Below are 13,681 nucleotides of genomic sequence, written 5' to 3'. Positions count from 1 at the left end.
AGTAAAAGCACAGAAGTTTATAATTCTAATGACCAAGGTTAATTGTTACAAATGTCACTTTATTTATATTTCATTTTTAAAATTGTCTTTGTAGAGCAGTATGAGTGAGGAGATTATCTGCTCTGATTAACTGATGAAGGGGGAGGAGGATGCTCTCTGTGGCGTGGGGGAACTCTCCTGGGTTTGAGGACAGATACGTCAGGTTGCTTCTTGCACTCTGGAACACGAAGCTGCAAGAGAGAGCATCGCTGGCTTTTAGGCACCAAGCAAGAAAGTGAAGCCGAGGTCTGCGCATCCCCGACTTGAAGAGTGAAAACCTCACCCGAAGCACGGTAAGTACTAAGCTTTTTGCAAATTCATGTGTACTGCAGGGTTTGTGTGATGATAGCTGGCTGTTTTGAGGATGTGTGTGTGTGTGTTTGAGCATCTAGAGTGTGTTTTATTTAAAGAGGGGCATGGCAAACAGATGTCAAACCTATTTTGTGTTAACTCTTGTAAGTTCACTTTGGGTAAGGGGATAAAAATGAATTTACACAGTGAAACATGCTCTCCATCTGGTGCACTCATACTACTTTAAACCATAGAATGAATATATCACAAATATGTCTTTCTATGGGTGAAAATGACTTGTTTTTTTATATATCATACTTTTACCTTACTGTCAAAAATGGCAGAGCCCTAAAAAAAAAGGTAACTCTCAGCCCTTTTTGAGAGCAGATGTGCCTGCAGTCCAAACACAAGGAAATGATAAAGCTTAAGTTCTGACTGTTTGTATCTGACAAGAGCTGTTACCTGACAGCAGAGAGCACCTGCACCTGTGTCATTTACTGTCACTTTGCATTCCTTCCGTGCGTGTGTGTTTGCATCCCTCAGGCAGCTACAGAGAACCATGGCATTTGCAGGGATGCTGAGCGACGAGGACATCAGGGCTGCAGTCCAGGCATGTCAAAGTGAGTCACACACAAGATACACACATGCAGACACACACTTAACAAGCACCTTGTCATAAACACTTACTCCAGAGTAAGCACTTTTACATTCATTCACACATCACAGAGAGGAGGAGAGAGACATGCATTGTTATACCCACCCCCACCTCCACTCCCACTCCCACTCCCACAGGGGATACCTGTATGATGTGTTGGTCACAGTGGGAACGGGGAGCCTGCAGGTAACCAGGCAGCAATGTGGCAGGAGAGCTGTTACCACCCAGATACCACAGTGTTTATGCTGAGCTTTCACAGAGAGAAGCCTAAATCACACAAGCTCTCACATCCCGAAGCACTTAATCATTTATCTCAGGCAATTATGTCTGCATGAGGAAGCAAACAGAGCCTAGTGCTTGGACTGAAACCAAATGTCAGTGCTTATGTGCCCTTTATCGAATAACCTAGCTCTTTTTTATAAGTTTAACAAAATATAACATGCACACTTGGGTGTTTGTGATGCTTCTTCTTCTTTTGCACGCCGTAGTTTAAGAAGTTGGTACACCTGGTTTCATCTATTTTGTGGTAAAGAAGAAACACAAAGATCAGATAAATCACAATTTCCCAATTTACAATACTGCAGCTCAAAGAATTATTCATGTTTTTTTTAAATGCATGCAAGAAAATCTTCCTCAATCAGATTTATTTGCTTTGCATGGCCTGAAAAAAATTAAAAGGCTCTCAACATTTTGCTTGCATTAAAGCCATAGGCAACACTCAGTGTTCTTTGACTGTTTCAATGGCATAATGACGTCCCCTATAATGGCAAAAGACAGTGATGCGCTACAGGGTGTGTATTGCTAAATGTCACTGGTTGAAGAATGAAAGTCATCTGAGCGAATGAGTAAATGCGACAGCTCTTTTCAGCCCCTCACCACTCTCACTCTCTTGTCATTCAGCGATGGACCTCTCACTTTTGCATCTGTCCTCTCTGTCTCTTGCCCTCTTCATCTCCCTTTCTCCCTCTGTAGCTCCAGGCACGTTTGACTACAAGTCATTCTTTGCACAAGTTGGCCTGACCGGCTTGTCTGAGGCTGATGGGAAAAAAGTGTTTACAGTTCTGGACCAAGACAGGAGTGGATACATTGAAGAGGAGGAGTTAAAGTAAGGCGTGTGTGTGAGTGCATACATGTGTGTGTTTGTTTTCAGGGCTAGAGCAAGGATACTGAAGGGTGTGTGAGTGTGTTTGTCTCACATTTGTGTTACACCCTCAGGCTGAGGTCACTGTATGAATGGAGCAGCATTTCCCCTGTGAATGAATTGAGTAAGACACAGTAGGGGGGGGTTGGTGAGTGAGTGATGGAGAAAGACCCTAGAGGGGGTGAAAAATGCCATCAGAAAAGATAAAGTCCACACTGACACAAGCCTGATCTTATCCCTGGTATTTTTTTATGCACCTATCAGGCTGTTCCTGCAGAATTTCTCCCCGGGGGCGAGGGAGCTGACCGTGGCTGAGACCAAGAATCTGATGGCAGCAGGAGATAAGGATGGAGATGGCAAAATCGGAATGGAAGGTGGGTGTGTAAAACATCTGTAAGCACTGCCTGCAGAGGAGAATGGGAGCAGTTTGAAGAGAGGAGCTGTCCATTACTCGGTGCTGAAATTGCACTCTATAGAAAACACATGCACACAAACCAGTCTTCCTGCTTTCTGAGTGAAACCACTGTTTTTCTCTCCCCCACAGAGTTCTGCGACATCCTGAAATAAGGAGAATAAATATGTATGACCTGAGCTGTCTCTCCCTATCTTAAATAAAGGATCTCTTACGGAGATCCAGACTTTCCAGATTGTTTGATGCAAAGACCAGAAACCTCAGATATTCTGTACCTGCCTGCTGCTCTCCCTGTTGATGTGATACAATAAAGTGTAAGATGTTTGGTGGAATGACAGCTAAAGCTGGATATATGTTGTGTGTGTGTCTGTTGTTGAATTGATCAGGTTCCTGGTATGAATTAATAAATTGATTGAAGGTGTGATGAAACTTTTTGTTGTTGCCTCTTTTTCCTTTTGAAAGCATTCAACATTTTAACATAGTTTTAGTGGAATAAAGTATGGGTTAATGCAAGATTAGTACCCAGAAATCCTGATCACCAGCAAATATGTAACAACTTTAAACATATGACATATTTAACTCATAGGAAGCTTCATTTAATGAAGATTGTTAATAATCCTAAACACACTCTGTGTTCGTCCCAAACAATTAGTCGTTTTTTGCATATGTTCTGGGAGTGTGCCCTAGTGTCCAAGTTTGGAAGATGCTTGCCTTCAACCTCTGCAAGTAGTTTAAAATTATTTTGCCTTGCTTGCCTGCTGTATTTATCTTGAATAATTTACCAAAACCGAGCTTGTCCCCGGACAAGAGAAGAGCAGTGCTGACTGGCCTTACGGTGGGTAAAAAAACGTGTCACCTGTTAGAATATCTAGCTTGTGTATATGTGCTTTGCTTAAAATATTTTCAAAATGTGCTCATATGCGGTCATAAATTAACAAGTGTCTTTACAGATGGTTTTAAGCTCCTGAGAGACTACAGATCACCCAGAACTAAAAAGAAATAAAAGTCTTAATGTGAGGAATTTGGCTTAGAGCTGTGACAAAGGGTTAGGGTTAGGGTTAGGGATAAATAACCCTGCAGATAAATAACAGGAAGTTCAGCTGCGTGGGTGAAGCTGTGGTTTTGGGGAGGGCAGACACAGAAGGGAGGAACTTAAGGGTCTGTCTTTACAAAGGCCATGAGTGTATGCGTCTGCAAGTGTGTGTATATGTATGAAATAATTCCTTTTTAGGTAACCTATCGATGTCGCTGTGTCCTGTAAGAGAACAACAATGTGAACGAGCACAGAGGCGGTGATGTGACGCATACCAGAAGACAACGTCTCAGACTAGGAAATAATATGTCTAAATTAGGTGGAGCAAGAGAGTATAAAGTGGATCAGGAGAGAAGAGAGGGAGTTCTTTTACCCAGAGAATGTCTGTGATGGGGGGGAGGTAAAAAGAACCACAGATCTGTCCACATTTTTTGGCTTGTAATCAATAAATCTCAGTATCGAATTGAGAACTGAGTCATTCTTAGTCATCTCTTATCATCATAAACGAACACCAGGAAACAAGGTGAGGGAAAAGCACCTAGTTTTCCAACACACCACATGATGGAAACCCCACACTCACCTTTTTCCCAAGCATGGATTATGATGTATTTGGACATTGCAAACTTGGAGTTATCAAAAGCTAGACTCCATGGAGCCAAAGACTCTGTCCCCTAAGACTGGGCACTGACTTCTGACCAACCTCCGTGGACTTCAGGTGAAACATGCCACTGGAGTTTGAAGTTCTGGTTCCAGGGAATGGCTGGGTTTTAGTTGGCGTTGTGGTTTCCTCCTTTTCTTTTTTTTTCTTCCTTAACACTCTGAGTGATCTATTTTTTTTCACCTATGTATTATTTATTTCTCTGTTCTGCCATCATTATTATCACATATACTTTCATATAACTTTAAAATGTTGCAATTCTACTTATCTTTTTCTCTATATTTATCCCTATCTTTAGTATTGCACCTGTTTACAGGAAAAATAAAAAAATGTTGTAATAACTTTGCTTTGTACGACCATAAACGAACTTGGTAATGTGATTTTTTTATTTTATTTTATTTTATTTTATCTTATTTTATTTTATTTTTTTTTGACTATTAATGATAGTAATAACATCATTACTGTAAAGTTTATCAGGTAATGTAATGTGACTGTAATGACAGTGTTGGGTGTGGAGAGGTGAACATACGGAGTTGGTTTATGTGTGTGTGTGTGTGTGTGTGTGTGTGTGTGTGTGTGTGTGTGTGTGTGTGTGTGTGTGTGTGTGTGTGTGTGTGTGCTGTTACGATTTGCTTATTGTGTTTATTTAGATTTATTTATTTATCATTATTTTGTTTTGTTTTGTTTTTTATTTTTTATCTTATTATTGTTTATATATATATATATATATATATATATATATATATATATATATATATATATATATATATATATATATATATATATATATACTTTTTCATATGTATATATAATTTTGCTATCTTGTATTACGCTACTCTGCTCTTTATGTTGTTATGAATCTGAGGATCCCTTGAAAACGAGATAACTTATCTCAAGGGGTTATTCCTCGCAATAAAGAACTGTTAAATATATACTCCACTGAGCTTTATGTGCATTATTATGCTGATCACATTAAGAAATGTCAGAGGATACAGAGAAGAACTGTCATAAGGGGATGTGCGAATTTCTGCAAAAGTTACACATCAGAGGCTGATTCTCTAAAACCAGAAGCAATGGTGGGTTATCATTGTGCATAAAACTACTAATTTTACTTCTTCCCTTTACATTTTAAATGACCACCATCTAATAATCATTGGTTTCCTCCTGCTAAGAAAAATCCAATAAGCCCATGGTGCTCTTTTGGATTATGTGTGACAATGAATGACTAGCTGAATAATTAAAAACAAAAAGATAATCGCGCAAAATGTTTGTTTCGGTCAAACTGCAAACTATTTTTCCTTCCTGCAGTTTGGACTGCACCTACAAACCTCAACACACATTGGTTCTTCCCGAAATTCCCACATTTTCTTTTTCAGGACCAGCACTGCCTTCTACTGGACGGTTTCCAAATTCCTGCAAAACCAGGAAGTGACATTAACCACCACTGGTTTCAGTACTCATTTAATGACTTCTAATGAGCGAAGGGATAATTATTCAAGGTTAGCGTTTCACAGGGGTGTTAAAGACAAATAAGTTAACCAAGATTAAGACGTTAAGGTTGACGCATTTACTGCTCTTTCCGTAACAGCAATGCGCTGCGTTTTTGCGCCATGTGCGCGCGTCAGGGAGGTAAAAAGCTGTCAGCATATTCCTCACTTACTCTCGAGTTAATGCATAAATATGATTTGTGAATTTCCCACTCAGGATAGGAATCTGACGGGTGATATAGGCCCCAAAGTCTGCTCTCTGTTGGGTCGCGGGGTTCGTGTGAAACTCGACTCAGCGGAGTATAGGTCCTACAGTTGAATGTCACATATTAACACGCAGGCAAAGGCTGTCAATATCCAGGATCTGAGTCTATTTCAGGGTAATGGTGCAATGGTGCAACTCCAGCCTTTTAGATGCAAAATTGACTCCAGTGATTTATCAGAGGCCAATTAACTTCTGTGCTGCCGCGTCGAGACGGAGCAAGAGCCGAAGCAGCAGATACTGTTACAGATAAAGTAAGTGGCGCTCCATTAGGGTGTAAAGGAGCTCCTGATTTTAGTTGTGCATAAATTAAAACACTTTACTCCCATGAAGAGCGGGTAAACAAACACAGAAAGATGTAAGCAGTCTATCACAGAGGATGTCTCTTTACTCATTAATATTAAAGTGATAACACCACGATTAAAAAAAACAGGAGGATCTAAGAGGGCAATAATTGAGCAGATCATAATGATCCATTTACAACTTTTAAGTGCTTTGATACGCTATTACCTTTCAAAGTGATCAGTTACGTTAAAAGTCGTAAATTAAATATTTAGTGAAAGTGAGGAGGCGCTATATTTAGCACATGGTGCTCATTAATGTGGCCTGAGTGTTTCTCACAAACCGAAACAAGCAATATGAACCACGCGTCGCGTTATTTTCACTCTCGCACATTTCCATTCATTTCACATGTATTCACGGGTGAAACGCACAACATCGGAATCAGCATCTTAAATGCTGGCCGTAAATCTTTGGGGTGCAACATGTCCTGTGAAGTCAGAGAGCAGCGGGCCTGCTCAGGTTTCCACACGTCTAGCTATAGGCCTCTGCACACATGGTAGCATCCTCATTTGTTCACCTAAAAATAGGTCGAGACTAGTAGACACATTTTTTCGAAACCCATGCATCTTGGTACCTGATACTGAGACTCAAAGCTCTGTAAATGGTGTTGCTCAAGGATATATAAGAGAGGAGGAAAGCAGCTTGGGGCATTCGCTCGAATCCACCTTGGTTTTCACTCGCCTCAACGCAGCGCAGAGGTGAGTGGGGGAGTCTTCTCCGGGATGGCCACTGGCTGACTTCTGGCACACTACACTACATGGGAGAGAAAAAAAGGGCTTCATTCAAGGAGGGCCTCATGGACTATAACTGTAGAGAGAAACGGAGCCAACATGGCCAACAACCACGGACCACAGGACGATCCACTGAGTGCCAAACTCAGCCTTTTGATTTCTCAGGATGATAAATGCATCTGTTTTAATCCGGATGATTTTTAAGAAATCACACCTAAAGCTATCGACGCGTTTGACATCACTGCAGCTCCTCTTGGTGGCAGTGAATCATGCTGGCGTGGTTTTGGCTTCTCAGTGGGAGCATCATCAGTTTAGTGCCAGAGCTGCGTTTGGATACAGAGTCAGGCCTGTGTGTGATGACACATCCGCAGGCACAGAGTAGCTCTTTAGCCCACACAGAAAAAAAAAACAAAAAACAAAAAAAAAAACAGAACAGAGCTGTTCTGATGCCTGGCAGGCTTTTCACATTAAGGCAACTAATTAGTTTAATGGTGAAGAGGGGATCTTAAAGGCTGATTTCTATGTTTCTAGTTGCTTCCTCCTGCCTCAACCTTCACTCTTAAGAAAAACAAAGGAGGCTTAGGCTCAGGAGTTAATTAAGGAGACAAGATTTTAGCAGAAAATGCAGTTTCTTAGGCACTTTATATCTTTCACAGTCAAAATGGATGTTATTTTAATGTTTTCCTCTCAAAAAGGATGTATTTGTCATTAAATGTTTCGACTTTATCTTGATTTGTGATGTTCTAACCCCGGCGCTTGTCTTTCTCTTCCTCCCTCAGAATAAAAAATGGCCTTCGCTGGTGTCCTCAATGAAGCTGAAGTCAAAGCAGCTCTGGATGGCTGCTCAGGTAAGCTCCATCATCTCACTTCTCAGAAACAAAATTCACCACACACTCCTCGATCATTAGCGAAATTTCAGTGCTGCACATCTTTCCCTGCAAACACCAACCTTGCAAAACAACAACAACAACAACAACAACACCTCCAACCTGGCTAAAAGTCTCACTCTGACTGTGCAACATTAACCTCCTTGCAACAGTCATCATATCACATCAACACATTAGTCACATTAGTCCTGTGTTGTGCTCACGCAACCTCCCACCCCCTCGCTCTGGTGCTAATGGTGTTAAAATGTGTGTTCCAGCTGCTGACTCCTTCGACTACAAGAAGTTCTTCAAGGCATGCGGCCTGGCTGGCAAGTCTGCCGATGATGTCAAGAAGGCCTTCGCCATCATTGACCAGGACAACAGCGGCTTCATTGAGGAGGAGGAGCTGAAGTAAGACACTCGAGGAAAGCACACTTACAGAAAGCGAAGCTAAAAATAAACACTAGATCTGATATCACTGCACTAGGTGTTGGATTTGACAAAAACAAGTGGTGGTTGTTTAGTCTTGAGTTTTACTTGAATATTTGGGAGGAGCTTAGCTTGAATCTGAATCAAACTGCACTTTAAAGAAAATCTAAAGAAAGAAAATATTTACTGAAGCCTTGAGGTTTATTTGACACTTAAATCCCCAAAGACAGACATCCTGACATGCTAAATTATGTCTTGAATTCTTGAAATGCTGCTCAGTCTGCATGGGGATTTACAGCATACCATTCAATTAAGTGTGAGATGTTCATACATTAAACTCCTGCTGTTCTCTCCACCTGTCAGGCTGTTCCTGCAGAACTTCTCTGCCAGTGCAAGAGCACTGACCGACAAGGAGACCAAGGCTTTCCTCGCCGCTGGAGACAGTGACGGTGATGGCAAGATCGGAGTTGATGGTGAGAATCACATAACCACACACCTTCTCAAACACTCATGCTCACATACTTCCCACAAGTCTTGGTCTTAAAATGGGTCACACTGATCCTGAATTAACCCAAGAATCTAATATTTTCACCACTAACAGCAGTTTCATTTTACTTTCACAGAGTTTGCTGCCCTTGTTAAGGCATAAATTTCCACTGACCAAGATCTACTTCTTTTCATGGAACTGCGAACTCCTTTCAAGATTCAGTAATCATCAGCTGACAGAATATTTTTTATACCTTATTTATGAGTTGCCTGCGAAATATTTCTCAACATGGAGCACATAATTTACTGTTGATTTGATACAGATGTGTTATATGTTCTGAAAAATGACTTGTGCAAACTGTAAAACACCATATGCACTTTTGAGGAAGAGTGAAAAACCAGGAATAAATACTCTTTTGGTGTAAAGTCATCTTCAGGTCATTCTTTTTTTGCATGGTGGGTTTTTTTCTACAATGTGCTAGCATAGCTAACAGCTAAGTCAGCACAGCGGGGTTGGGGGACTTGCCAGGGGGTTTGAATACTAGAGAGTGGCAGAGAAACAGTCCAGCTTTCCCGCCTTACTCTTGTTGTGATCACTGGTTAATGAAAGAGGTAGGAGGGGGGAGGTCAGCTGGACTCAAGCCAGAGGGAATGGCCCCAGGCTTTGCTAGCATACTCCCTAGACTCTGGGAGATTAGCAATGGATAGCTGTCACACAAGGAAAAGGGCTGCTCCGTTCCAAGGTCTCAACTGCTGCGTAGTCAATTAGATGATGTGCTGTGGCAACAGGAGAGCTATTAACAGCCTCTGTTGCATCAGCAGGACCTTTAAGCAGCCTGGTGCAGAGATGCAGATCTGAAGTGGTGTGAGAGCTCGAAACTAATTCCTTCACTTTATTCTCTCACTCTTCTCAAAGTATTTGGAATTGGCTTCATTTTTCAACTCGAAACTAAATTTAAAGAAGCAGTTTAGGAATTTAGGAGTCAAGAATGGGATCCCAAGAATGTTCAGCTAACTGCAAATCAGCAATATGTAACCCCCTCCCCTACCCAACCCTATCAGGTAACACTCAAAGCTTGACACCATCAACCAGCGAGCACACTGAGGTACAGACAGACTCTGCTCTGTGAGCATGTGCTGCCACCTGCAGGTCAAAAATGTCCTCAACATCAATCACCAAGAATTTCTTCTTTACATTGCTTCAATTTCTTTTCAACTTTACAAAAACTTTAAAAAATGTCCACATTTTGAGCTTTTGTTATGAAAAAATGTGACATGGAGGTATCAAAACAATGGGTTTGTAAAATCACCAAGTTTTCCAATTTTGAATAGTTTGGATTTTTATAAATACATTTCATTTTTAATAATCTACTGCAATTTAGTAAAGCGTGGTGTGCTGTAAATCTAAATTACAGGCTTAATCCGAGAAAATACCTTATTTTTGAGTTGCCTGCCACAAAATATATATATATATATATATATATTACACTTGCAAAAGAACATACACTGCTTTTTTGGCCAAAGGAATCTGCTCTGCTTCTCCCAACACTCTCCAAGCAGTCTGCTTTAAAAAAGACCTACTGTAAATTCAGGACTACAGTACAATCAGCCTCCCAAATCAAAACGGAAAAAGGGAAAACAACCAATTAGCGCCACTTACGCCAGCTCTAACGCATGCATGCCCCGTATCCACCCTCCTGGATACGGCAGTGTGTGCCAGCAGCATTTCCAATTCGTCCTCCTCAGCAATGCACAGGCCTATTCTTAGCATTAGGGCATATTGAAGACTTCTTCAAACGCACCTTTTAAGCGTCTTCGTTTGTGAAACTTAAAATAGACCGCTCTCTGGCCACAGGACGGATTTTCGCCACCCCCTTCCCGGTGGTGTCAGTTATCTTATGCCTCAGATTGCCATTGAGTGAAACTATAAAAGGTCACCGGGAGCACCGGGAAGATCACTGCAGTCGACTCGGAGTCTTGTCAGTATCATCTGTAAGCTACAGCAAAGAAAGCAAAGGTGAGTGGGATAGAGACAGAGGGAGGACAGAGTCCGGGATCCGCGCGCACAAAGACGCAGCATCTCGATTATTTGGCATCTTTAAGACAAGAGGTTTTAAGTGAAGCAGTTTTGAGGTGGACTTTGGGTAAAATGGGTTTTGAGTGGCTTCATGAAGACATGGATTACTGCATCTGTAGAGCTGCATTGAGAGAAACAAGTGTCACTTTCAGCTTGTTTTAATGGGATTTGGAAATGCAACATCGAACAAGCCACTCGAACAGAAGTCTAAATGAGAAGATTTCTATTGCATTTGGAATAATTCAATCAACAGCCTTTAAAAGCTGCTTTTATAAAAGTCTTTAAGCCTGCGCTGCAGAGGATGGACTGGGGCTTGGTGTTTATTTGAAGCAATTTATTAGTTATTCTACAAGTTGAAATTTTGCTTTATAGATCCATGAACTACAGCAGCCAATAGTCGACATGATGTAATTAACAGCTCTTACTTTAACTTCAGCCAATAACAAAAACTTCATCTGTTTGCAGAGTATCACAATGAGCTTCTCAGGTTTGGCTGACGCTGACGTCGCTGCAGCCCTGGATGGGTGCAAAGGTGAAGTTACAGCCTCACATGTCAGCATCAGCTTGAATATATGCTTAATATGTATTTGGCCTTTTTGTTTTAATGATGAGTCTGTGTTTGTTTCAGACGCTGGCACTTTCGACCACAAGAAGTTCTTCAAGGCATGTGGTCTGGCTGGCAAGTCTGCCGACGATGTCAAGAAGGCTTTCGCTGTCATCGATCAGGACAAGAGCGGGTTCATTGAGGAGGATGAGCTGAAGTAAGACCACCGGGAAATGCTCTTTAGAATGTACAGCCTGATGTTTGAGAGGAGGTGACAACTTTAGGGACGCATAACTTAAACTATTTTCATCAGTGGCTGAAGAGGGACAGGCAGATACAATGAATTTTATAGTCCTACAGTACGCGCGGCGCACCTGTCATGAAGCTATTTCTTTAAATAGAGCCATACAGGCTTATTTGATTCAGTACAAAAAGGAGAATTTCGAAATTAAAGTAATAAATACCTTTTTGGCCTGAGCTGCAACTTCACTAAATGATTCACATTCATCATTCTGCTCATAGATGCTGGCTGCTCTGTCACATATCACCCTATAGACCATATTGTTTTAGCCTACGATAGATTATGTCTTTTGAATTTGAGACCTATTGATATCAATTTTGTGAATTGGAGACAACTTTTTGTAAATAAATCACTTAATTCGCATTAATTTACCCCTTACACAGACCAATAGTCTCAATAAATAAATACATAAATAAATAAAATAGCAGGATTTGGTTAGGGTATAGTATACATAATAATATAGTTTGTCTATTTCTAGATTTACGAAATATGAAATATGTATGAAACATCACTAACCTTTTTTTTTATAGAACAAAATTATTATTATTATTATTTTTATTATTATTATTATTATTTTGCTACATCCCATCTTAAACGCATCAGAAACGATAACGTAGGCCCCCCTAAATTTGCATATTATCACACTAAAGTTTAGGGATCTGTGCACTACCCACTAGGGATGGATACCGAGTTAGGTACTTTTATAGGTACGACCGAATTCTGTCAAAAGTACCGAGTACCGAGTCACATAAAATTAATTGTGACTGTGAGGGAGTGGAAGAGTAGGAGATTTTCCATGCTGGACATGAACACAACATTGCAAGGATATGTATTGAAGAATGAACATGTTAAATTGAAAAAAAAAATATGTATTTTGTTCTTCAATAAATTGATATTTCTTTTACCACTATAACACAGAAAGTACCGAAAATTGGCACCGTTGAGTACCGGTACCGATTGACAGGTACTGGGTATAGGTACCGTATCGTTTCAAATGAGAAAGGTACCCATCCCTACTAACCACCCCCTTTGTGTGTCCGCAGACTGTTCCTGCAGAACTTCAAGGCTGGTGCACGCGCTTTGACCGATGATGAGACCAAGACTTTCATGAAGGCCGGTGACACCGACGGTGATGGCAAGATCGGAGTCGATGGTGGGTCATCGCTGAACTCTGACCACAAGCATCTTCTTTGCGCCCATAAAGTGCGTAATGACATCATCATCACAGCGTCTATAACTGTCTCTTTCTCTCGTGTGTCCCCGCAGAGTTCGCAACAGTGGTTAAGGCATAAGAAGTCACCTGACCAACCACACCTGCTCCGATGGAACAACAAAGCCCATATCGACCTCCCCCTCTCCATCCGAATAGGCTAAATAATTTTTATACATTTGCTTAAGAGACGTTTCCTCCTATGCAACACACTGTCCAAATGATGATTGTGAATGTCGCTCGGTTGTGTCCATGTCTTAAATATGAATTTTGCTTATTGTAAAATTTATGATGCACTTTCCAGGAACGAACAGTAAAAAAGAATAAATATTCTTTTGCTACGGTCTCATGAGAAGTTTTCTTTCTTTTTGTGTCTTCAAAATCCAAAAACACTTTTTTTTTTTTTTAACTACAGTCCCTCTTTCACTATATTCATTTCGAATACACTTGTTGGCAGAAAAATAGACTGTAACAAAAGACAAACAAACAAAACACATAAAGCCAAAGTCCATGAAATTATATAAATGATGCCAAATGTAATCCCAAATGCTGAATTATCGCTTTTGCACACCTTTGGATGGAGCTGTTCCTCATTAGCCTGGCATTAATGAATTACCCACATCTATGCTGTCACAGTTGGCTCCATCAGAAAAAGCAAAGAAAGGAAAATAAAAAAGAACAACAGAAACACACAAGCACAATATAAACCGCGGAAGG

The 13,681-nt window shown here is 40.7% G+C and overlaps 3 protein-coding genes across 3 annotated transcripts; all 3 read left to right on the top strand.

Annotated features, from left to right (window-relative positions):
* Positions 1-110: 110 nt before the first annotated feature.
* On the top strand, positions 111-2,955 carry pvalb5 (parvalbumin 5). The gene is made up of 5 exons (XM_074695976.1): positions 111-332; positions 874-950; positions 1,958-2,090; positions 2,391-2,500; positions 2,671-2,955. The coding sequence occupies exons 2-5, from the start codon at positions 890-892 to the stop codon at positions 2,691-2,693; spliced, it is 327 nt and encodes a 108-aa protein (XP_074552077.1). The 5' UTR covers positions 111-332; positions 874-889; the 3' UTR covers positions 2,694-2,955.
* A 3,909-nt stretch (positions 2,956-6,864) lies between these two features.
* Positions 6,865-9,229, top strand: LOC141809135 (parvalbumin beta-like). Its single transcript, XM_074695973.1, has 5 exons — positions 6,865-7,018; positions 7,831-7,899; positions 8,196-8,328; positions 8,710-8,819; positions 8,970-9,229. Exons 2-5 carry the CDS (start codon positions 7,839-7,841, stop codon positions 8,993-8,995), a joined length of 330 nt encoding a protein of 109 aa, XP_074552074.1. The 5' UTR covers positions 6,865-7,018; positions 7,831-7,838; the 3' UTR covers positions 8,996-9,229.
* A 1,477-nt stretch (positions 9,230-10,706) lies between these two features.
* LOC141809136 (parvalbumin beta-like) lies at positions 10,707-13,299 on the top strand. The gene is made up of 5 exons (XM_074695975.1): positions 10,707-10,849; positions 11,375-11,441; positions 11,538-11,670; positions 12,798-12,907; positions 13,021-13,299. Exons 2-5 carry the CDS (start codon positions 11,384-11,386, stop codon positions 13,044-13,046), a joined length of 327 nt encoding a protein of 108 aa, XP_074552076.1. The 5' UTR covers positions 10,707-10,849; positions 11,375-11,383; the 3' UTR covers positions 13,047-13,299.
* The last annotated feature ends 382 nt before the right edge of the window (positions 13,300-13,681 follow it).

This window comes from Halichoeres trimaculatus, unplaced genomic scaffold (genome assembly GCF_033239565.1).
Source record: "Halichoeres trimaculatus isolate MK-OKI-2021-1 unplaced genomic scaffold, fHalTri1.1 fHalTri1_scaffold_20, whole genome shotgun sequence".
NCBI classification, from domain to species: domain Eukaryota; kingdom Metazoa; phylum Chordata; class Actinopteri; order Labriformes; family Labridae; genus Halichoeres; species Halichoeres trimaculatus.
This window is presented reverse-complemented; position numbering and strand designations above follow the sequence as displayed.